A 23,062-nucleotide genomic window follows, 5' to 3' on the forward strand; every position below is an offset into this window, starting at 1 on the left:
GGCCCAAGCTAAGCCCATTTTATGCAACATATCTCATTCTCCACGGACCTTTGAAAAAATAAAGAAAATTCTATAAGTAAAGTAATTAGAAATATTCTAATTTTAATTAGAAATATTCTATAATCGTATCAAACACACATTATTTTTCCAAAAATCAACAAATTTAAAAAAAAAATTTCAAACCAACGTTAATTCTTTTTTGAAAAAATATTATTTTATATTTAAATTTGGGTTTAGTAATTAGAGAACGAGGGTTAAGGTAATCTTTATATATATAATAACGTTTGCCTCTCTCACGTTCGTCCACGTAGGCATCCACGTAGGAAAGTCGAACGCTCTCTTGCCGCCACGTGTCACTTACTTAAACGCTTCGTACCATTCTTTTCTCCTCCGCAATCCGTTCTTATTCTGCCTGAACATTTTGCATTATTAAGCCCATAGAATATTTTATTAGAGCGTGATATGATATATCGCGAAACGGTGCGTTTCGTATTCTGTCTTTCATCTGTCTCCCATCTCCGCCGTAGGCGATTTAGGGTTTCATCGAAACTGAGTATTCTTCCTCCTGATCCAGCGATCAATCGGCGCCGTATCGACTATACGCTTTCCAGCGAACTGTTCATCTTCTTTTTACTGATCAAGTAATCAATCGGTTAGGGAAACATTGCTATTGAATTCCCTCTTTAAATCCACCTTCCACGATCTCTCTTCAATTCCACTTTAGCTCTTCAAAGGCGACTGGTGGTTCCACTATAAAAAGGTTAGCATCTCTACAATCTATAGCATCCTATCAATCTATTAAAACAAAACAATCTCCTTATTTTCTGAAAAAATGGCTGATGCTCGAGTTTTCCTTCCTGATTTGAAATCGGGTAGATGTTCTGAGGTTAGGTTATTGCGTTTCTGGGAGGCAAGGAACATCAAGCGAGGTGATGAACTGATGTCCGTGGATATGCTCCTGCTTGATTCGAATGTGACTTCAAGGTATTCTCGGCTTTAAAACTCACATATTTATCGACTTTTGAAAATGCAAAAGACTATGTTCATATTTATGAGATCTTTTTTGTTTCCTTTGTTAATTTCGTTTCACTGTGTTCCTGTATTGCAGCCAACAAACACTCACGTTTTCTAGGTAACTCTATTATTATTATTATTATTTATTTTTTTGGGCTTAAACTCACTCATCATTCAAATCAGTATTATTTTTTCAAATATTCATCTTAGGCCATATATAACTGGTGAGCTAACAGCTGTAAAGAGTCATGTAAACGATCGTCCAAAAGACAAAATCCGTGTTATGGCAACCATAAAAATAGATAGGTATCTATTATTCTTATATAGGTTTCTACACCTTTACAATTGATAACACTACTTTCTTAGACAAACACATTGAGGATTTGGTCCGCATTTTTTTTATTTGTAGTGACGTGTCTCTCACCTTGAGTGTGTTCCCACTATCAAGTTGTGTCATTTCACAAAAACTTGAAAGCTTTAGGGTGGATACACGAGTTTTTGTTGCAACAAACTATAATCTCAAGATTGTGGGAGGTATTCTTTCATACTGTTGTGAAACCTTATTATGTTTTCGTAAAATGATGTCCACCATGATGCTTTTGCAAAGACTGACACCCCATCTCCAGGAAGATTTTTCTAAATGCCACATCAGGAACTCGCTATGACAAGGAGACTGATGCAAGAGAGAGTTATTTTTACAAGTAAGCATTTAAAAATTACTGCTTGATTATATCTAGAAACGTACTGCTACATGACTTATCTCACACACTTTCACGGGACACTCACTACTACTACAGTTTCTTCACAAATGATACTGGGAACATATCAGCAGCTTCTTTGTTGAGGGGCTTTGCAAAGGTTGAGCCTATGAAAATAGCGGAGCTTAACCAGTTTATCATCACTCCTCAGCCTCAAGTACAGTTTCAAACTATAATATGTTTGTCTCCAGCAATTTTCTTAACTCTGTTTCTGATTGCAATAATTTATACCTGCAGTCCATTAAATTTATTTGCACTGGAAAGGTGACCGTATCAAGCCAGAAAAAGGATGGTGCTACATCTTGGACCCTGGAGATCACATGCTTGGGATCAGTTTCTCTCTCAGCGAAGATGTTTGGAGGTGGGAATGAGAAGGAGAACAACTCTGGCAGCAAAACTTCAACTGGTCTCATACTGAAAAAAGCTCAGACCACATCTGCCAAGGTGAAGAGTATGCTGGAGCTGGTCACATTAATACGTGTTTGAAAATGCTTATGAATCATTATCCCTGTTCCCCCTATTCTCTGTAGTATTTTTCAGAAGATATTATAAATTAAGTTCAAGTATAATCCAATGGTTATTTTACTCTTGATTCATTCAACCACTTAGGTTCCTAGATTCCATATATTTACTCAGCAAAACATGTACTAAAAAAACGTATGGCCATAAAATGATAATTTAAACACTTAAACAAAAATAAGACGTGTGACGTAAGGAAATAAAGATTGGGCTGAACATATATACTCTGTCTTTTATCATCATGATGTATATTCCTTGACTGTATAGCTCACGATCTCAAATAGTTTCTTTTTTCCATTCCTAACATTGTTTTGGATATAATTTTCCATTTTACCTATTTCTTTTTTTTTTTATCAAACCTCCTTTTTTTCTATCTCTCTAGCTTCTTTCTACAAATCTTTTTTTTGTTATTTGGCAAATAACAAACAAGACTGGGAGTACCTAGATTGCTCATTATTCAACGCAAAATTTGAAATTTGATTCCATAACAAACCTTATCGTCGTCAAAACTAAAAACTGACCACCAAAACACCCATCATCAACCATTGCAAGATCTTGGCACCAACCTGGAGGACACAATATTTTCAAGTAATAATTCCCATAAAGAATGACACTAATTCCATAAAGTCAAACACGTGAATAAACCTTAAGATTTAAACTTCCCACGTCATAAAATCAAATCCACGTACTAATCTCTGACAATCAATGGATATGCCAAATTATCAATGCTTTAAAATACGTTGACTAGAATATATTTCCCAATCTCCAGATTTAATGCATACAAGGTTAATGGCATGTATGTCAAACCCCCCTACATAAAACCTATTCGTCTAAGCCCACACCATTACGGCCTCTCTTTTCAAATTCAAGTTAAAAACGATGTGGGAGCTTAATGAGATATCCCACAGAGAGTTTCTACGCACCAAAATATATACAGGTCAACATAATCACTGAGCTTGCAAAGTTTTCCAGAGCAGATGTTCGTAACTTAATGGCATCGAGCCCAATTCTTGATGAGGCAGCACAAAACCCACAGCCCACAGGTATACAAGCATCTTAACCTCCAGCCATTTACAGTCTTTCCATTGAAACACGTCCACCGTTTCCACGATCTTATATGGAGTGTAATATATATCATCTTCATCAACCTGCTAAATGATTCGTATGACATCAAATTCATCGAAGCATCAAAATCTCCACCAATCAACTCCTTTCGTAAAACATTTCAAAGATATAAAACTCCATCCTAACCAAACAAATAACTTTCAAATGCAAAATCTAACACATCCAAAACAGCCAACAAAATTCTAATATTTTACATGACAATGACAAGTTAGGATGAAGATCAAACCGGATCTACCAGAAGACACGAGTAGTTGGATCACTAATTTTTTTTTTTTTATAAAATCGAAGACAGTGATTGTTATCTCACTTTAAACTCAAACAGAAAATATTTATGGAAAATATCAAAATGATCTCAGAATTATATTTTTATTTGTTATTTATAGTCATTTTAATTTTAAAATATTTTAAAATGCTTTATAAAATTAAAATATATTTTTGTATAAAATAATTTTTATTATGTACCCAACACATGCCCGTAGGGCGGGCCGACCCTAGTAATATAAAATTTGAAGTAATTTAGCTATTTATCTCTTGATATTTCTAATAAAAAAAATATCATTATATATTAGTTTTGTCATAAAAAAATTTTTGCTATCTAAAATATTTACTCTAAAGTTTTTTCTTGTGGTAACTTACTTGTTTATATATCACTTATAGAACTATAAAGAAGTTTAATGACCAAGACTATGTAGTTTAAGGCAAATTTCCAAAATAATATTTTTAAAGTTTATAAAAAGATACTCCATCCGTTTAAAAAAGATAGATGTTTTAGAAAAAAATTGTTTCACAAAGATATATATTTTGTGTTTTCTATGAAAACATTGTAAACTTAAAAAAAATTAATTTATTTTATTGAATTACTATTGGTAAGGATATTAAAAATTGAAAATTTCAGAAAATGATACATTTGTTATAGTGATTTAATGTGTTTTCTTAATGTGTGTATACGATAGAAAATATATCTTTGTGAAACAGAAAGAGTTGACCTTAAAGATTACAAACATTCAAAATAGCATTCATTTGATAAAGAAAAAAAACTAAATTATTCTAACTTCTAAATTCTAATTGAATAGCTCCTAAATGTTAAACTCTAAATCTTAATGACCAAACTCGAATCCAAATTTTCAGAATAAAACAGTTCAAAAAATATGCAATACAAAAATATATTTTTTTTATTTTATTTTTGGTTGGTGCTTTTTTTTAATCCTCTGTATACTACCTTTTTGAACAAAAAATGTGTTAATTAGTTCTGTATTATAGATTTTTCTATAGTTTATTAATGGTTTGTACTAATATCTTTACTTCGTTACCACTTCGGAATTTGGGATCGTATCCGTAAGTGCTAGCAAACAAATAAAATCATTTGAGACTTTTTTAAAGTTTGTGGTTTATCTATTTCCTTTACGTAAATAGACTGATCATATATCAGAAACTTGAACACTACATGATACATGTCAGTTATAAGAAAGTAAATAAGTATCACGTTGTCTTTCGGAGTGTACTCGTGTAAGGTAGGGGTGGACGTTCGGGTACCCGTTCGGGTTCGGATTGGGTATTTCGGATTTTCGGGTATTTCGGTATAGAGGTTTAGAACCCGTTCGGGTATTTCTGTACTTCGGGTCGGGTTCGGGTATTTTTAGTTCGGATTCGGTTATTTCGGATCGGGTTCAAATATTTAGATTTTGAAAAAAAAATTAAAATTTTCATTTCTCAAGTTTGTTATATTTAAAAATATAACTTTCAGTTAACTAATTTTTTATTTTTAATAGATTGAATGGTTAATAGATTTGGACATACCATTTTAAAACTAAAAAGGTATTAATTTAGTTATTTTTTTTTAATTTTGGGTGTAACTTTTTGTTAATTTTTTTAATAAAAAACTTGACATGCATTTTAAGTGAGTAGCAAATCATTTTTTCCATAATTGTATGTGTATCATATGAACTTAAAGTATGTGTAATATCAATATAAATATTTTATATAAAATGAGAAATATAAACTAGAAATATAAGGTTAATTATACATATGTTCGGATAGTTTCGGATATCCATTCGGGTTCGGGTATTATCCGTTCGGGTTAGGGTATCCAGTCTCTCTTTATTCAATACCCGTTCGGATATTTTACTATTTCGGTTCGGATTTCGGTTCAGGTTTTTTGGATCGGGTTCGGGTGCCACTTCGGATATCGGGTAAAGTGCCCACCCCTAGTGCAAGGTGACAAACAAAGAATCGTGCGCTCGTATGATAATAAGTTAATAACTAGTTATGGTTATGAATTATCATCGTCTGGTTTGTGTATTTCATAGTCTCCGACGACGATGCATTATGATTCCCCCCCCCCTTCCCCCACGCGTCTATTACAAGCATCCACAGTAAGCTAATACAATTATACAACCAGTTCAGCTATTAGCAAATGGATAATATAAACCTTTGTTGTTGTTATAAATCAAATACAGCTTAGGCTTTGAAAACTTGAATTACAATCTACACAAAAAGTGTATCTAGTAACTTACAAATTTGTTAAAATTATTTTGGATGAATTACAAAAAAGTTACTACTTCCGTTCCTAAAAAATCTATGTTTTATATTTTTTACACTTTTTAATAAAACTTATTAAAATTTAGTTATAAATGCATAATTTTTTGTAATTTGATATTTTCTATATTTTTAAACCAATAAAATTTTGAGAAATGTAATTAATGTTTTTGAACTTCATATTTTTTCATTATTAGTTGACAAAAATTACATTGAAAATATAAAATATGTATCTTTTTGAAACAAAAGTTTTCTTTAGAATATAGATCTTTTAGAAACAGAGGGATTAATAAATTAGAAACAGTACAGAAACAGTACAGAAACAGTACATCAATTATTAATTTATGTATTTAATGTGATGCAATTCATGGGACAAAAAGATTAGGTAGGGCGTAGGATAAAGGGATGAGACTGCCAGCTTTGAAAAAGGGACCAATATAGGTCCAACTTTTATGGGAAGGTTCCTCTAATCAGTATTTATCACTTTTACATACTAATTTTTCGTCTTTCCAAACTTAGTATATTATACAACAAGTTGCATATAATTGAAGTAATGCGAGCTGCGTAGTACGGTGATATCATACCATATGATTGATCCAATGATATCGTAAATAAAATCTTGAAGAATCTTTTCACATAATAAAATTATAAACTTATTAAGGGTTCACACTAAAACTCATATGCACGATACATCCTATAGTTCTTTTGTTTGTTCGACATCTTTTACGTAAATATTTTTTCCATACATAAATTGTTGAGAATCTTTAACTTTAAGCAGAGCCTGCTCTTGCGCTAAGCCAGAAAAGCATTGGCTTCCAGCCGCTTTATTATAACAACAAGTTCAGCCAAAAAATTTCAAAACTTTCTTCTAATGGTGAAATCTGAAGATTATTATCTCCCTTAGTCCCCAACCTAGGTTGACATGTAATCAATTGTTCAAATCCAACCTTGGTTCCTAGGACCGATATCTGACTTTAAGCACTGAAAAAATATAAGATGTAAACAGTTGATTACATGTCATATTGTTCTAGTGAAAACAATTCCTAAACAAAACTAACTTTTACTATAAAATATAAAAATCACAAGAAGTCAATTCATCACCATCATACATACGTGTTATCCTTCTCATCATGGTCGTCTTGTATAGTTCTAATATTTTCGTATCATAAGTCAAAGAAATTTTTAAAAAATTTGAAAATGAAATGGATAATGGAGTTTGGGATATTGTATCAAATTCCATACAGATACGGGGAGCCCTACGTTTATACAGTATTGTGATGTACATTATAAAACTAAAGCACTTTGAGAACTTTTTGAAAATATGCATATCTTTATAAACCTTGAGTAATATTGTCAACTAGAAATCGTCATGTGGGGTACAATACAGTAAACACTCCTTCCAAGTTGATACTTTGATTATACAAAACGTCACTACCTCAATAGTAATATACCACAGTAACAATATAATTATAATTAGTTATATATGTGAATTATTCAAGCAGTTCGTTTGTTTTACGTGAAATTCATTTCTTATATATACTTGTCACAATTATATACATACGTATATGTAATGCAATTATTCATATCAAGGTGACTGTGCCGTGTACCTGCCAATTGTTTTTTTTTTTGTATTAATACCTGTCAATTGTTGTGGATGAGGGTCTCATCCACTTATAAGACTTCAATAAAAATCCAATAATATATAAATATAAAGAAGAAGAATTTTTTTTGTGTGAAGATAAAAGAAGCAAACCTATTACTGTTTTTCTATCACAAAACCCCAACTTCATGTAATTTTCATTAGATTCGTTGATCCGAATCATTACCATTAAAGCAACTAGTTTAAATAATGTATACATATTACGTGTTTTCCTGCACCATGTGCAAAATAAAAGTTTTAAAATTTAAATTATATTTCAAAATATTTTTTTGTTAATTTTAGATTTATTATTTGCTTACAATATTAAATTTTAAACATTGATTTAATTATATGTAAAACTTAAGATGAAGTAAATATTTTTTGTTTAAACTTATATTTAGTAATATATATATATATATTATTTAAAATTATAATCTTGGAAATATTTTTAATCTATTTTTTTGGGTTAAATATATTAAATCAAATTCTATAAAATTAAAAGATAATTTTGTTAGGTATATAACTATCAAAATGCAAAAACAAAATATTTATAAATAATTTAGATATTAAAAAAACTAATGGAATAAGAATTAAAAAAATACAATTTTGTAAGAAAACTGCATAAAATTTGGAAGAATTGTCTTAGAAATAAAAATTATATAATAATAAAAAATATAATTAAATGATATTTCGAAAATTGTAAAATATTATTATATTATTATATTTATATTTTTACTAAATATTATATTATTTATTGTTATATTAATGATGATCTATGATTTATTATCATATTCTAAAACAATTAGCAAACATATAAATCAACATTAAATGTAAATGTCTATATCACAATTAGGTTCAAGTCATATCATTATTGTTATTATGTGATGTCATCATTTTCTTTCAAAATCATTGTGGTGATTATGACATATGACAAATCAATTCTCAAATAATGTCTAGAAGATGTATATATGAGCCATATATAACTCTTAAAATATGTTCTGTCCGTTTAAAAATGATCCATCCTTTAGAAAAAAAATATTTTTAAATATCATTTTATATTTTAGTGCACTTTTACAAAGTAATAATGGTACATAATTGTAAACTTTGAATACATTAGTTTTGTTAATTAAATTGTGATTGGTTAAAGTTGTAAAATAGCTAATCATTAAAATAATGCATTTATAATAAAAATTAATATTTTTTAATAAGTGTTTAAACTCCAAAACATACTTTTTAAAGGGAATAAAGACTAATGATAATGTAAGGTTTTCTTTAAAATGTGATATGCAAAATAAATGTTAGGGTGTGACTGGTAACCATCGCATGAACATTATGAATAAATACGAAAATAATGAATAGAAAAAAAATAGATAGGAATAAAATTTTGGGAATGATGAAGAATAATAATTCTTTATCAAAATTAACAAGGAACAAAATTACATTATAATTCTTTACAAAAAAAGGAATGAGAAGGAACGAAGAGGAAAAAAATATTTTTGATGAATGGTAATCTTTTTAAGGAATGTAGTGTTCATCTTCATTTCCTTGGTTAGCATTCAAACCCTTAGTGTTTTGGGATTAAATTTTACAGAGCTAAAAACAGCTTTTTTTATATAGCGTTTTGGGTGTCGAGATCTTTTCTATCTAGTTTGGTTTTGAAGTATTTGAGTTTGTGAAATAGGTGCTTTGCTTAGATCCCAGAAATATGATATTTATCGGATATTGTCTCTATAAACTTTATGCCGGTGGTTTTTTCATGTATATATACTATGCATCATCTTTTATGTATATATATTATTCACAAAAAAAAATTATCGATTCAGAGTTCAGACCTACCTAAAATTATCAATATAATTAAAATTATCTTAATTAGTTTAGAAAATGAGTAGACGTATAGAAGTTTTTTTTCAAAAAATAAAAGAAAATGAATAGAAGTATTAATTTTCTTGTAGGTTTGGCAGGATAGGACAAGAAGTTTATTTGTAGGTTCAGCTTTTGAGGAATCTAAGATGTATTTCTGGACTCAACATGAGATATTTTGAATAATTGATTCCCAAAGGACAAGCATCCATACATTAACAGTAACAGTGAAACCAAATCTCTGCACACACATTTTCCAATACCACGATCGCCTCAGCTCAGCATATCTGACCTAAATATAGACAGTAGGGACTTTTTCATGGCTCCGACGAGGCTCGCCGGTAACTGGAGAGGGTAGACCAAAAATTCTCTCTTTTGCTCTTCTTTGACGGTGCTAGGGTTTTTTTCTAGGGATTTTTTTAAACCTATTGCTAGGTTTAATTTCATATATATATTGCCATTTTAACCAAATTTATCATTTATATAGTATAATATAGTCTGTGGCATCATCTTAATATAAATAGATTAAACCACCTCACAATTTATTATTATACTATCAATCAATAGTGTGTACTATATTAACTTCGTATTTTAAGGGTATTACATGATAATAAATATTTTTGCTATCAATGGTTCATTTTACAACTTTGTCAGTCTTTTTCTGCAGAAGTGCAGTCAAACTCCCATGGCACAACGGTTATGTGGAGGTGCCAGCACCATTTGCGTTGATGGATCTAAACCATCAATTATTAACTTTATAAATAGACACTGGCTTAATGAACAATAATGAAACAATATAATAACACTCAAAATGCAGTATGCACACTCCAAATATTTTTGTTTGGTAAAATGCACATTCCAGATTTTATAAAGGAAATATATTCTTGAGAAAGATAAAAAAGGAAACAATTAAAAGGTATATGTTAAAATACCAGGACTTTACATAACATCCTGTTGGATCATATCCTCCAAACAAAACAAAAAAACAAAATATATATTTACAATTTTGCCCCAAGCCTAATGTGATTAAGAGTCTAGATATGTTCGAAGATCATGGTTTACCAAAAAAACTAATATATATATATATATGAGTTTTCTAAAATAACTTTTTAGTTTATTTTCACAAAATAACTCTCAACGAAAAAATTGATCCAAAAATATTTTATCAAAAGGTAAATATACATTTATAGAGTAAGATTAATTAATTTAGACTTAGAGTTTAGAGTTAAGAGGTGGAATTTTGAAAGTAAAATTTCAAAATTTTAAAGTAAAAAATTAAAATTTTCAAAAAAAAAGAGAAAACACTGTTTTAATCATTTTTAGAACTATTTTGGGGACAAAAACTTAAAAACCTATTTGAAAGAATTGCTATATATATGTATATATATTTACTAGTGAAGTTTTGTATGTTTCTATATAGAGAGGGTTGTTTCATGCCATATACATGTTCTCGTGATTCTCGCTTTATTTTTGCTATATTTTCATATTTTTGTAAATTGTTGTTTTCATTAATTTATATTATTAAAACTCAATTTTGGTACTGTTTGGAAACATAGATAGTAGTATAAATGAGAAATGTTTGGAAACATAGATAACATTATAAAAAAAGAAGTATAACATCCTTTTAGTAATTTCTTTTTTAGTAATTTCATTAATATAATTGTATTAATTGTATTACATATTTCACACAGTTTAAGAATTTCATTAATTATATTACAATAATAATAAAAATGCAGTTTTTATTTATTAGTTAATCAACATTAACTTTGTATCAATTATAAAATCAAAAATGTAAAATAACTGGGTTTTCATATGGTTAAACATTTGGTTTAGTTTGTTTTACTAAAACTTTTTTTTAATTTTAGTTGTAAAAAAATATGTAGCAAAAAACATAATTCACAGACTTATTTTTGTGAATAAAATGGTACTTAAATCAAAAGAAAATGTATTACATTTATTGTCACTTAATTTTTCACTATATATAATTATTTTACTAAATAAAAAAAACTCTTTCTATTTCATCCACTTTAGTCAAACACATAAAATAGTCATTTTATTAGTTTATAAAATCAGCTAGGCGTGAATATTGGCTATTCATTTAGGTACCGGTTATTCTTTTCGGGTATCACTTTTTGTTTTGTTTTGAAATTAGATCCTACTTGAATATTATAAATTTATGTGTAGGTTTTGAGTTGGTCTTTCTAGGGTCTGAATGAATTTGGTTCTGAAGGATAAGAACCTAAAAGTATCTAAAAAACAAATGTATCTGAAATGGATTCGGACATTTGTATCAACAATAACTGTATTACATGATTCAGTCCAGGTCTTTTGAATACAATTATTCATATTACGATCCATCTAAAATATATAACACTAGTTATTAAAAACTAATATCTATGTATAAAAATGTAAAAATTAATATCGGTGCGGGTACAGTGTTTCTTGTACTAATTTCCAAAGTTTACCTTCTTATCATTATTTCAGTCATTCTTTTAACCAATTTCCATATCAATTTTGGAACCCTTTTTTTTGAACATTTCAGTTTTGGAACTTTCATAATCATTTTCCAGGGAAGAAAAACAAACGAAGGGAGAAACGTTAGATAATTGTGGTAAAAGAAAGTAAAAATCAGAAAATTATAGTATATTTTATAAATAAAAAAAAATAACACAAAAAGTGAGGTAGAGTAATCTTTAATAATAGTATTTGAAAATAGAATTACATAGATGTTTTTTCCTTAAAGATGGAAAGAATTAAAGAAAAATAAAAAAAGGCCATTGCCACTTTTATATAATAATAATTATTTATTCTGCTTGTCATCGGAGTCATCACACAGTATCTCTCTCTCTTACCGAATCCGCCATTATCAAAAGCAGGAGAGAGAAACATACTCAGAGATCGAGCTTCTACTTAAAACCCCCTAGATTCCTTCTCTAAAACCCACACCTCGAACTCTCCAACAATGCTCCATCCATCCTCTTCCTCTGCTTTCTTCTTCTTCTAAGAGAACATCCATTCTTGTTTGCTTTCTTTCTCCTCATTGCTTGCTATGGAACTTGGTAAATCTCGATTCTCCGATTACTCTATAGCTGGAAGTGATTATCCAGACGCCATACCCAAACCTTTCTCTTCCTCTGTTTTCTTGTTTATAAACTTTTGAAAATCTTTGAAACACAAATCACAATGTTGAGTGCATCATCTTCCTCCTTTGCTCCTGCATCAGCTGCTGCTATGACCATGGCTTCTTCACCACTCGTCTCCAGATTTGCCGCTCATCGTACTACTCTCAGGTGATCCATCTCTTTCACTTATATATATATATATGTATTGAAAGATAGGATCCTTTGTGGTAGCAAGATCCGCCACGTGGGTTTGTTTACGTTGTTTACGATCATCAGGTGTGATCTTCTTGATCAACGTCGTCTTCCTTGTTCTTCTGGGATTCAAATGAAGATGAGGAATCCGATTGCAACTGCCTCAGCTTCTGCTTTTAATAATGACGCACCAAGAACCAAATCTTACAAAGAGGTTTACTTTGCGAGAACCACACAATGATTCCTTCCTTCTTGAATCAACGATTTGAATTGAATATATAAGATGACTCTGTTCTGTTTTGGCATTTAGTTATAAGGTTTAACTCATGTTTTGCTGTTTTCTTGGTTTACAGGTCATTAAGCCCTTCCGCCAAATGTTTTCTCAAGAGATCTCTTCTCAATCCAATGACTCTGATATTTCCATTGCTAAGGTAATATATAAAAGAACTTGATCATGTGTCTTGAGACCATTGAGTTTCTATTTTGGTGAAGTTTCTATTTTTGTCACACCCTTGAGAAGCTTTATTTTTACTCATCTATTTATGGAAAATGGACTCAACAGGTTCTCTTGTACATTGCTGCTGAAGATGAAGCCTTCTTGGCTTTTAACCGGGAGATGGATGCTCGTTTTTTCATGAGAGAGAGGGAAACTATCCAAGACAAGACAGATTCTGAGGAGGAGCTGGAACCTGATCCGAGCGAGACAGATTCCGAGGAGTTGGACGGAAAGAGTATAACCGAATGGCTGAGCGAACTAGACGCAATCTCCAAACAAGTAGAAGCAGAGTTACTCTCACGAGGCATCAACAGCTGCAACGCAGTTCAAGTCCTCGAAGCTGTAAACACCGTCCTCTTCGACATGAGAGGCTTCAAGAGGACATCAACATGCTTTGATGAAGACCCCAAGGATTACTACCTTCACTCTGTCCTTACCTCTAGATGCGGCACTGGTAAAAAACACCCCCTCCCCCTCTTTAGCTTTGTCACTGTCTCTAATCTTATCTTTTCAATGTGCAGCCTTCTTGTTTAGTGTAATATACATTGAAGTGTGCCAGCGCCTCGGTGTGCCTATCGTGGGAGCTAAGGTTGGGGAAGAGTTTTTGGTTTGGCCTGAGACTGAGAATCCAGAAGAACTCTTTGAAGTTGCAACTTCAGGGAAGAGCTTGTTTGCTATTGTCAATGGAAAGTGCGTTGATGATCCTAAATCAATGGCATCAGAGTTAACCGGAAAGTCACTTCTGGGTCTTGATGTTGCTACAAACAGAGACATTATAGGGATTGCTCTCGCCAATCTGTTTGTAAGTCTCTATCACTTATAAACTAAACTAGACATTCTTTAAATTCAAAAGATTGAGACAGATTCTATTTTAGAGGGTTCATTGGAAACGTGCTTCGAAGCCAACACCTGGACAAATGCTGACTGCTCCTCTTACTGAACTTAACAACTTCAGGATTTCTAATATTCCATTGTTGCGGCCTCATGATCTTAGGTACTAAAAGACTTCTCTCTTTCTCTATATGAAGGGGATGATTAGCCTTTGATTTATTCATCTTAACATATTCGGTTTGTGGTGATGAGGGAAGGTTGGCTATTGCGGCTGCTGAAAGGCTGTTGATGTTGGAACCTAATAACTGGCGAGTTCGAAGAGACCTTGGCATGATGCACTACTACGTCAGGTAAACACCTTCTAAGACAATATAGATTATAGTTGCTTGTTGGTTTAGTTTTTGATGGAATGGTGAATTGTTGGAGCAGGCAATGTAGAGAGGCGATTATAGAGCTGAGCATATGTATAGCCTCCTTTGCGATTGAGGAAGAAGAAGCAAAAGAGTTGAAGCTTTTTGTTGAGAAACTTCATCGACTCTTTTCATTGATGTCTTCTCCCTTGGACTCTGATCGCTTGGCCCTTCGTTGAAAACTCTCTCTCTCTCTATTCCACTTGTAAATACTCTCTTTCTATTAGTCTCTGTTGTGTGTTTAGAAAGACCCTTTTGTGGATGGGAGACATGGAACTTTTGGTTGTGTGTAACTCTTTCACTTTCTTCCGATCATGAGTAATAAACAATTGATTCCCCAGAGTAAACAGAGTCCAAAACTTCCTTTTTTTTTGGAAATGGTTTATCATGTTTTGACACTCAGCCTTTTGAACCTAGACCAGTGCCTATATAACTATAATCATTTCCAAACCAAATTTTTTTCCTAAATTAAATTTAAACCAGTTATCAGGACTGTACTTCTACTGTGTATCCAATCTGAAATAAAAATATGTGAATTGTAATGGAAATGTTTTGTGGTCGTTTTTCTCCATGTACAACCATGAGAAAACGTTCTGGTTTACAGGCACAGTACAAAGTAGAAGCTAGTAAATTATGAATGATTAGCATAAGGTAACTGAACTTAGAATATTCAACGAAGCAAAACAAAAATAAACTTATAAACATTTCCTCCTCAACATATGAAAGGAAATAATATAGGCAATTATATCCATGCATTATTTGTTTCAAACATTTGTAGGTATAGGAAAAATAACATAGTAACCGTCATATTTGTTCTTTGAAATTTTGAAACTAAAAGTAACGCATTCATACTTGAAACGGAAAAAAAAGTAACGCATACAAGAGATAACTATTCTTGCTCAATCGGTTGATGCAGATTTAGAGAAATTTCATCTTCCATCTAAAGTCTAAACCTTCCTCTTATACGGATTGGATAATCAAACTGGGATTAAATGTAATCTTGCGTTGATGGTCAAAAAAGTAACTAGGGTTGCATAAATTTGATTTAAAATATAAGTTTAGTGATGAGTTAAGTTTGAAAAAAAAAAGGAAAACAAAAGAATTTAATTAGTATAGTTTTTGAAATGAACACGTTCTAGAACGTAGGAAAACACACAAAATCTGTGCATGCATCTGGTCATGCATGCATAAAAAAGAAGAATGTAAATATTGACCTCCAGGCTCCAAGTATGAAGTTGCAACACTTGTACTAGAGTATGTTTTGTTCCTCCTTTTATGACCTTCGAGTTTTGATGATTTTGCTGTCTGAACAATTAATTTATTCACTAATTATCTTATAAAGCCCGACTAAAATGACCGAATCTATGTACTAGAATGCTTTGTTCCTCCTTTTATACAAGGCGACACTGTGTGAGTACTGAGTAGTTTTTGTATCCTACGTACTCACAATCACAATCTTTGGTGGTATAAACAATATTGTCCTTCTATCCAACATTATAGACTTGTGGTTTCCATATTTGTAGTACTGAGTTTCCGACCAACGTCTTTAATCAACAACTACATACTTTTTTGACAGATTTACTTCGCGAATTATGAACCTGTGAACAATTTTCTATTTCTTCAAATAAAATCATTGTAAGAGTGTCCAATAACGCCGTTCTTGAACTGTTACTTCGACAAAACAAATTAAAATATATTTGACAAAATAATAATTTTATTAATATTTTGACAAAACAAACAATCAAATGTGTAGGTTACCCAAAATAGACAACCAAATCTAACATGATACTATTGTGACTAGATTACTAACTATTTTTCTCGTAGTATGTCATATTAACTTACGCAAATATTACATGAGCAAAATAAAATACTTTCTCAATTCCATAAAAAGTATCATTTTAATATTTTTTCTTATTACACGATGAATGTTATAGAATTTCAATACAACTTATACTTACATACTTTTATCTTGATATTAATTGCAAATTTTGATCTTATAAATAATTTTATTTATCTCAAATACTATAAATTAAAGAAATGTAATTAATAATAACATAAATGCAGTTCAATCATTTTTAAAATTTGTATGAAAAATGTCAAATCGACACTCCGTGAAATGGAGTAAATATCTTTTTAGGTTTGGATTAGTAGTTTATGCTGAAACATCAACTAGTTTGCTTCACTAGATACATATATGCAATGCAATTGAATGATTATTTCTTTTGATGATCTCTAATATATAACTGATGTGAATTGAAAGACTTCATTGTTAGTTTGGCGGGTCTTGTCCAACTCGAAACTTTTGGGTAAGGATTGGTAGAGTTCTGCATCTCACTACAGAAGATAACTTGGTGTATCTGCATAGTTGCACTTTTGCAATAGAGTTAACCTTTTAATTTATAACCACGGGGTGGTGGGCTAGGGGTCTTGAGGTAGTTAACACACCAATACGGACCCGGGTTCGAATACTCCCTGTGACCACAGAATGCTTTACGCCTTTCCTAAGTTTAAAGTTATCGCGGCGTTGGTGCCGGGTCCTTGGGTAATGGGTATTAATGCTGGCTAGTTCCGGGCCAAGGGGATTAGATGATTGGCAATCGGAAACCACGTGCGGATTACGGGCCTTTGGGTAAACGGAAACCACGTGCGGATTACGGGTCACCTTTGAACCTCCTGTTAAAAAAAAAATAAAAAACCTTTTAATTTTATATGAGGATACCCAAAATATATTATTTTACTAAATTACTAGGTAAATTGTTCGTACCGAAGCAAATCCAAATAAGCCAAATAGTATATACTTTTTAAAATCTGAAATAGTATTACTATCACTACTTTTAGTCATTTACCTAATTTATAAAACTTACAAATACACAAAAAAATTCAAACACTTCGAGAGAACCATCAAATAATAATATCATCGTACATATAAAACTAGTAGGCCTAGAAACTAGAGTATAGATTACAACTTCACACTTCCTCAACAAAATAGAAACGATTACATTCACATACCAACGAATCGAAGAATAATCCTAGCTTCACATAAAATAAAATTTTCACAAAAATATTTATTGATTTTTCCATTTCATTTTTTTTTTTTTTGTCACTAATTTTTTCCATTTCATAATTACTAGTATTATATAGCCCCACACTGGCACTCATCTTCCTCAGTCCTCACAGGCTTCAACGTGTAGGTAAAGAAAGAAAAAAATAACAAAGCAGTGCAATGTACTCTGTTTCTTCCTCTTCCTTCATCTCTACATTCTCTCCTAAACCCTCTCTTCATCTTCGCCACTCATCTTCCTCTCGTCTTCTTCCCCGTATCAACTCCACCGTCGTCGAAGAACGATCCCCGATCATTAACCCAAGCGAAAACAATGGCCCTCCTCATAAGAAACTCTACACTCGGACTAACCGCAACGCAGTTGCATCTCCGGCGAAACTCCGACCAGAAACGACTCTCGTAGCAGCCCTCTTCACCACCGTAGAAGATGCCATCAACACGTTCATCGATCCACCGTCACGTCCTTCCGTAGATCCAAAACACGTTCTCTCAGGTAACTTCGCTCCTGTTCTCGACGAGCTTCCTCCAACGGAATGTGAGATCATCCACGGCTCTCTTCCTCCGTCTCTTGACGGCGCTTACATCCGTAACGGCCCGAACCCACAGTTTCTCCCTCGTGGCCCTTACCACCTATTCGACGGTGACGGCATGCTTCACGCGATTCGTATCCGTAATGGTAAAGCCACGCTCTGTAGCAGATTCGTCAAGACTTATAAGTACAACGTCGAGAAACAAAACGGAGCTCCCGTGATACCTAACGTGTTTTCGGGATTTAACGGCGTGACGGCGTCAGTTGCTCGTGGAGCTTTAACGGCGTTAAGGGTTTTAGCGGGACAGTATAATCCGGTTAACGGCATTGGTTTGGCTAATACGAGTCTAGCGTTCTTCTGTAACCGTCTCTTCGCTTTAGGAGAATCTGATTTACCCTACGCCGTACGATTAACGGACACTGGAGATATTGAAACGATCGGACTAAGAATGAAGGTGGATTGGGTATAAGGAACTTAAGAGAAGTAAATAGAGTGAATGGGCTGAAGCTGATCTGGAGACTGTTAACTGGTGATTCATTATGGGGTAAATGGATCAAAGCAAACTTACTTAAAGGGAAAAATTTTTGGGAGGTGAAGTCTACAACTCAGGTAGGTTCTTGGATATGGAGGAAAACGTTGAAATTGAGGGAAGTGGCTAAGAGGTTTTACAGGAGAGAGGTGGGTAATGGAAGACATATTTCCTTTTGGTTCGATAGTTGGTCAGATAAAGGAGCTTTGTTTGATGTTTTGGGTCCGCGAGGTGTGATTGAGTTGGGTGTGAGAAGGGATGCGACACTGGAGGAAGCAGTATTAGCTGTTCGAAGGAGAAGAAGACATCGCACAGGTGTGTTAAATGTTATAGAAGCGGAACTGCACATCATTGCAAGTAATCTTGTGCCTGAGAAGGAGGATAGTAATCTGTGGAGAGGTAAAACTGGTTTTAAACAGAAATTCTCTACGATGGAAACTTGGTATTTGCTGAGAGAGAGTAAGAATCCAGTCTCATGGGCACGTGCTATCTGGTTTCCTCATGCTACTCCTAAATTTGCTTTTATGGCGTGGGTGTCTATCAGAGATAGAATGCCAACGTTAGATAAGATGGCTATATGGAGTAGGGGACTTGATACAGTATGTGTATTATGTAAAAATGCCTCTGAATCGAGAAGCCATCTGTTCTTCCAGTGTGAATACTCGTCTCAGGTATGGGAGTATGTTACAAAAGGGATATTGTGTAGTTCCTATACTACAGATTGGTCTGGAATCATTGCGATCATTTCAGATGAGAAAAGGGAGAAGATGAGCCGGTTTTGCCTTCGTTATGCGTTTCAGATTGTGCTCTATGCAATTTGGAGAGAGCGTAATAAGGTAATTCATGGGGAGAAGAAGATGCAGTTGTCAGTTATTAAAAGGATGGTTGATAAAGGGATACGCAACAAGATCACGTTGATGAGTAGAAGTGGGGCTAAGGGTATGGAGAGATTAATGCAATACTGGTTTTATACTAGAATGTAAATAGGCTTCAGTTCATATTTGAAAAGGTAGCTAGTGGTTAATTCTAGTATACAGTATGCACTTGTTGTATAAAGGCTTTTTTGAATAAATTTAACATTCATTCAAAAAAAAAAAAAAAAAAAAAAAAAAAAAGAAACGATCGGACGGTTCGATTTCGACGGGAAGTTAGAGATGAGCATGACAGCTCACCCGAAAACCGATCCTGAAACCGGAGAAACGTTCGCTTTCCGGTACAGTCCGGTTCCACCGTTTTTAACGTTTTTCCGGTTTGATTCAACCGGGAAGAAACAAAGAGACGTTCCGGTTTACTCCTTGACGTCTCCATCGTTCGTTCACGACTTCGCGATCACGAAGAGGCACGCAATCTTCGCGGAGATTCAGATCGTGATGAGGATGAATATAATGGATCTGGTGCTCGAGGGGGGATCTCCGGTTGGTGCTGACAACCGGAAAACGCCGCGGCTCGGAGTGATTCCTCGTAACGCCGGCGATGATTCGGAGATGAAATGGTTTGAAGTTCCTGGATTCAACATCATTCACGCTATCAATGCTTGGGATGAAAACGATGGAACCACCGTCGTTTTGATCGCTCCGAATATTATGTCCATCGAGCATACGTTAGAGAGGATGGATCTCGTTCACTCCTTGGTGGAGAAGGTGAAGATCGATCTCGTCACAGGAATCGTGACACGTCATCCGATCTCCGCGAGGAACCTCGATTTCGCGGTGATCAATCCGGCGTTTCTCGGGAGGCGGAGCCGGTACGTGTACGCGGCGATCGGGGATCCGATGCCGAAGATCTCCGGAGTGGTGAAGCTCGACGTGAGTAAAGGCGATCGGGATGATTGCACGGTGGCGCGTAGAATGTACGGTCCAGGTTGTTACGGCGGCGAACCGTTTTTCGTAGCGAGGGATCCTGGTGATCAGGAGGCAGAGGAGGATGACGGTTACGTGGTGACATATGTTCACGATGAGGTGGCTGGAGAGTCGAAGTTTTTGGTGATGGACGCGAAGTCGCCGGAGCTTGAAATCGTCGCGGCCGTGAGGTTGCCGCGAAGGGTTCCGTACGGATTCCACGGACTATTTGTAAAGGAGAGCGACGTTAATAAGCTTTAACTAAAACAAAGGATTAAGTGTTTAATCACGCTCCGTTTAATGGAGACAAAGCACATATAGTGTTGTTATATTTGAAACATTATAGTATACATAATTTGGCGGTGGTAGTTTGTATACAAAATTATCAAACCTTATATTAAATTATTTTTCTTTCTTTAAAATATAGGAAACTGCTTCTTTCTAGGCATTAAAGATGAATTTCGCAAAACAGTTCTTTTTTCATGTAAAATCTTAAATCTAACACAAATGTTTTTCTTTTCTTTTTTGAAACTGAATCCAACACAAATGTTTCATATGTTATATTAAGACGATAATATTAGAAGATATTAAGTGAGTTTGTTTTTGTTATTTGATGTTTTAAAACTTAAACATAAACTTTTTAGAAAAATCCTCAACAAAAAAATTATTTTATACATTTCAGTTAATGATAAAAAAAACATAAATGATCATAAAACACAAAATTTTAAGAAAATTTATATTAAAATAATTTTACTTAAAAACAAAAAAAATGTCAAATAATAAAAACAGAAGAAATTCAGCATTACAAAAATATATATGAGAAAAATAAATTTTTTTACTCGTGCTAATAAAAAACATAAAACTCTATTCTCTTCCAATATAGAATAAGTTTGGAATGTAATTCCATTTGAATCACAATTTGATATTTTTTCATGAATTTGTTAGTACATTTGGAAGGCAATGACAAATTCTTTAATAGGAAAATCATATTTCCAGTTGATATTCTTCAACATTTTTTTGAGGCAGAATGTTAGTAATAGATCTAATTAAAAAAGGTGGACAAGGATTTCCACTACAATTATTGAGACAACATTCTCAACTTTTTAAATTAGTGTTTCATGGATTGATAATGGCAATGTTTTTGACCTAAGGCGGAGATTGAAAGATCAAATGGTACTAATTATTTATTCAGACTACGTATGTGCAGCGTAAATCTTTCAGTCTTACACATTGAGATGGAAAAATTATTTTGGCAACTTTTTGCATGAGAGACATGTGAATTTTTTTCGGTTCGTTTTGAGAGACTACTCAAATCAAATGAATATGATTACAAATCCGATGGACTAGCCACTATTTGCTTCGGAAATTGATGCATTTTACAGTCTACATGATGATTTTGAAAAGGTATGCCTACTTCACATTTCCTGGTGCATGAATGGTAGGACGATCACATTAGCGAAGAAGGCTAGGATCATAAATATTTTTTCTTATATAGATCAGATTCTGTGAGAGATAAAAGTGTGAAAATGTTTTGTTTTGAGTGGTAGGTCTGGATACGAATAATGCCCAACGTCAATTCAAATCAACATCTTAAAACAATCTTAAAAATATGTTAATTATTTTTTTGATCGATTTTAATTTTTTTCATATTTATTTATTTTATTTAAAATAACATAATTTTGAATTATGAAAAGCTTGAAACCTCCCCCGTTTTGTTTTTGAATTAGTGTGATTGATTTAGTTGGGAATCGTCGAATCAAAGCAATCAAGGGGCCAAAAGCATTAAACGAAGGAGAGTGACACAGATATGTACATTTCGTTTGAGACCAACGGTTTCAATTATTTACAAATTACAACCAGCGGTTGATACTGATTTAAATAAAGTTTCTGTCTGTCCTAAAAATGAGAATCAAGTTCACGTGGTGAGTGAACAATTTCGGCAAAAAGAATCTTAGACATTTATGGCTATGAAAAATTATTGAGACAGGCTCGTTTCGTCATATAATTGAATAAATATTAAATAGTATAAACTTAATCTGTTTTACAATAGTTTCTTAAAACCCAAAAACGAATTAAAAAGTTTTAAGAAACAAGGGTATAAGCATTCTACTTGTTTTATTTGACAATCGATCCTTAAAAACCAAACCCATAATTAATCTACGAGTCAAGCTAGAAGTGGAGAATGATACACCCAACAATAATCACTCTGTAAACAGAGATCATTACGATAACAATTTTCTTATTTAGTTAATCAGATTTTCAAAACCGAAACCGCATAAGTTAACCAATAGGGTTGGTTAAGGATGCATTGAATGGAATTCAAACTAGTATATGCAAAAAATCTAAGCCATATATTTTAAATTGTGATCCATAGCAAAACTTTTAGATTATCTAGTAGGTATCTAAAAGATCATGAGTTCAATTTTCGTTGGGAGGGATCTTCTGTAAAGAAAATTAATAAATTTAAAATAGTTTCAATTTAACCCTAGAAGATGTACGATCTCTAGACATTAAAAAAAGAAGCCACGTTTAGGTGATAGTTACTATGATTGATTGCTCTATCAATCTACATGCTAACCACCCACAATGGTCCCCATAGGATT

At 32.8% G+C, this 23,062-nt stretch overlaps 2 protein-coding genes and 1 long non-coding RNA gene across 5 annotated transcripts; all 3 read left to right on the plus strand.

Annotated features, from left to right (window-relative positions):
* Window positions 1-1,351: 1,351 nt before the first annotated feature.
* On the plus strand, window positions 1,352-2,360 carry LOC106351876. Its single transcript, XR_007315777.1, has 3 exons — window positions 1,352-1,715; window positions 1,812-1,929; window positions 2,010-2,360. It is a non-coding gene; the product is annotated as an uncharacterized LOC106351876 (long non-coding RNA).
* Window positions 2,361-12,267: 9,907 nt separating this feature from the next.
* LOC106360922 lies at window positions 12,268-14,848 on the plus strand. 3 transcript variants are annotated; one of them, XM_013800599.3, is made up of 9 exons: window positions 12,280-12,509; window positions 12,674-12,740; window positions 12,849-12,978; window positions 13,118-13,195; window positions 13,327-13,714; window positions 13,782-14,062; window positions 14,136-14,254; window positions 14,349-14,441; window positions 14,521-14,848. In XM_013800599.3, the coding sequence occupies exons 1-9, from the start codon at window positions 12,500-12,502 to the stop codon at window positions 14,678-14,680; spliced, it is 1,326 nt and encodes a 441-aa protein (XP_013656053.2). In that variant the 5' UTR covers window positions 12,280-12,499; the 3' UTR covers window positions 14,681-14,848. The 3 variants fall into 3 exon arrangements, with proteins under 3 accessions (XP_022545646.2, XP_013656052.2, XP_013656053.2); XM_013800598.3 differs by having other exon boundaries at window positions 12,274-12,740; XM_022689925.2 differs by lacking the exon at window positions 12,849-12,978 and having other exon boundaries at window positions 12,268-12,740.
* Window positions 14,849-17,679: 2,831 nt separating this feature from the next.
* On the plus strand, window positions 17,680-20,874 carry LOC106360920 (probable carotenoid cleavage dioxygenase 4, chloroplastic). The gene is made up of 2 exons (XM_048738755.1): window positions 17,680-18,521; window positions 19,736-20,874. Exons 1-2 carry the CDS (start codon window positions 17,725-17,727, stop codon window positions 20,718-20,720), a joined length of 1,782 nt encoding a protein of 593 aa, XP_048594712.1. The 5' UTR covers window positions 17,680-17,724; the 3' UTR covers window positions 20,721-20,874.
* Window positions 20,875-23,062: the final 2,188 nt, after the last annotated feature.

Source organism: Brassica napus, chromosome A8, assembly GCF_020379485.1.
Source record: "Brassica napus cultivar Da-Ae chromosome A8, Da-Ae, whole genome shotgun sequence".
Taxonomy (NCBI): Eukaryota; Viridiplantae; Streptophyta; class Magnoliopsida; order Brassicales; family Brassicaceae; genus Brassica; species Brassica napus.

Coding starts and splice junctions, on each gene's coding strand:
- LOC106360922 (XM_013800598.3), top strand. CDS start 12,634: ATGTTGAGTGCATCATCTTCCTCCTTTGCTCCTGCATCAGCTGCTGCT. Junction 12,979..13,117: donor GAACCAAATCTTACAAAGAG/GTTTACTTTGCG, acceptor CTTGGTTTACAG/GTCATTAAGCCCTTCCGCCA. Junction 13,715..13,781: donor TACCTCTAGATGCGGCACTG/GTAAAAAACACC, acceptor TTCAATGTGCAG/CCTTCTTGTTTAGTGTAATA.
- LOC106360920 (XM_048738755.1), top strand. CDS start 17,725: ATGTACTCTGTTTCTTCCTCTTCCTTCATCTCTACATTCTCTCCTAAA. Junction 18,522..19,735: donor TTAACGGACACTGGAGATAT/TGAAACGATCGG, acceptor AAAAAAAAAAAA/AGAAACGATCGGACGGTTCG.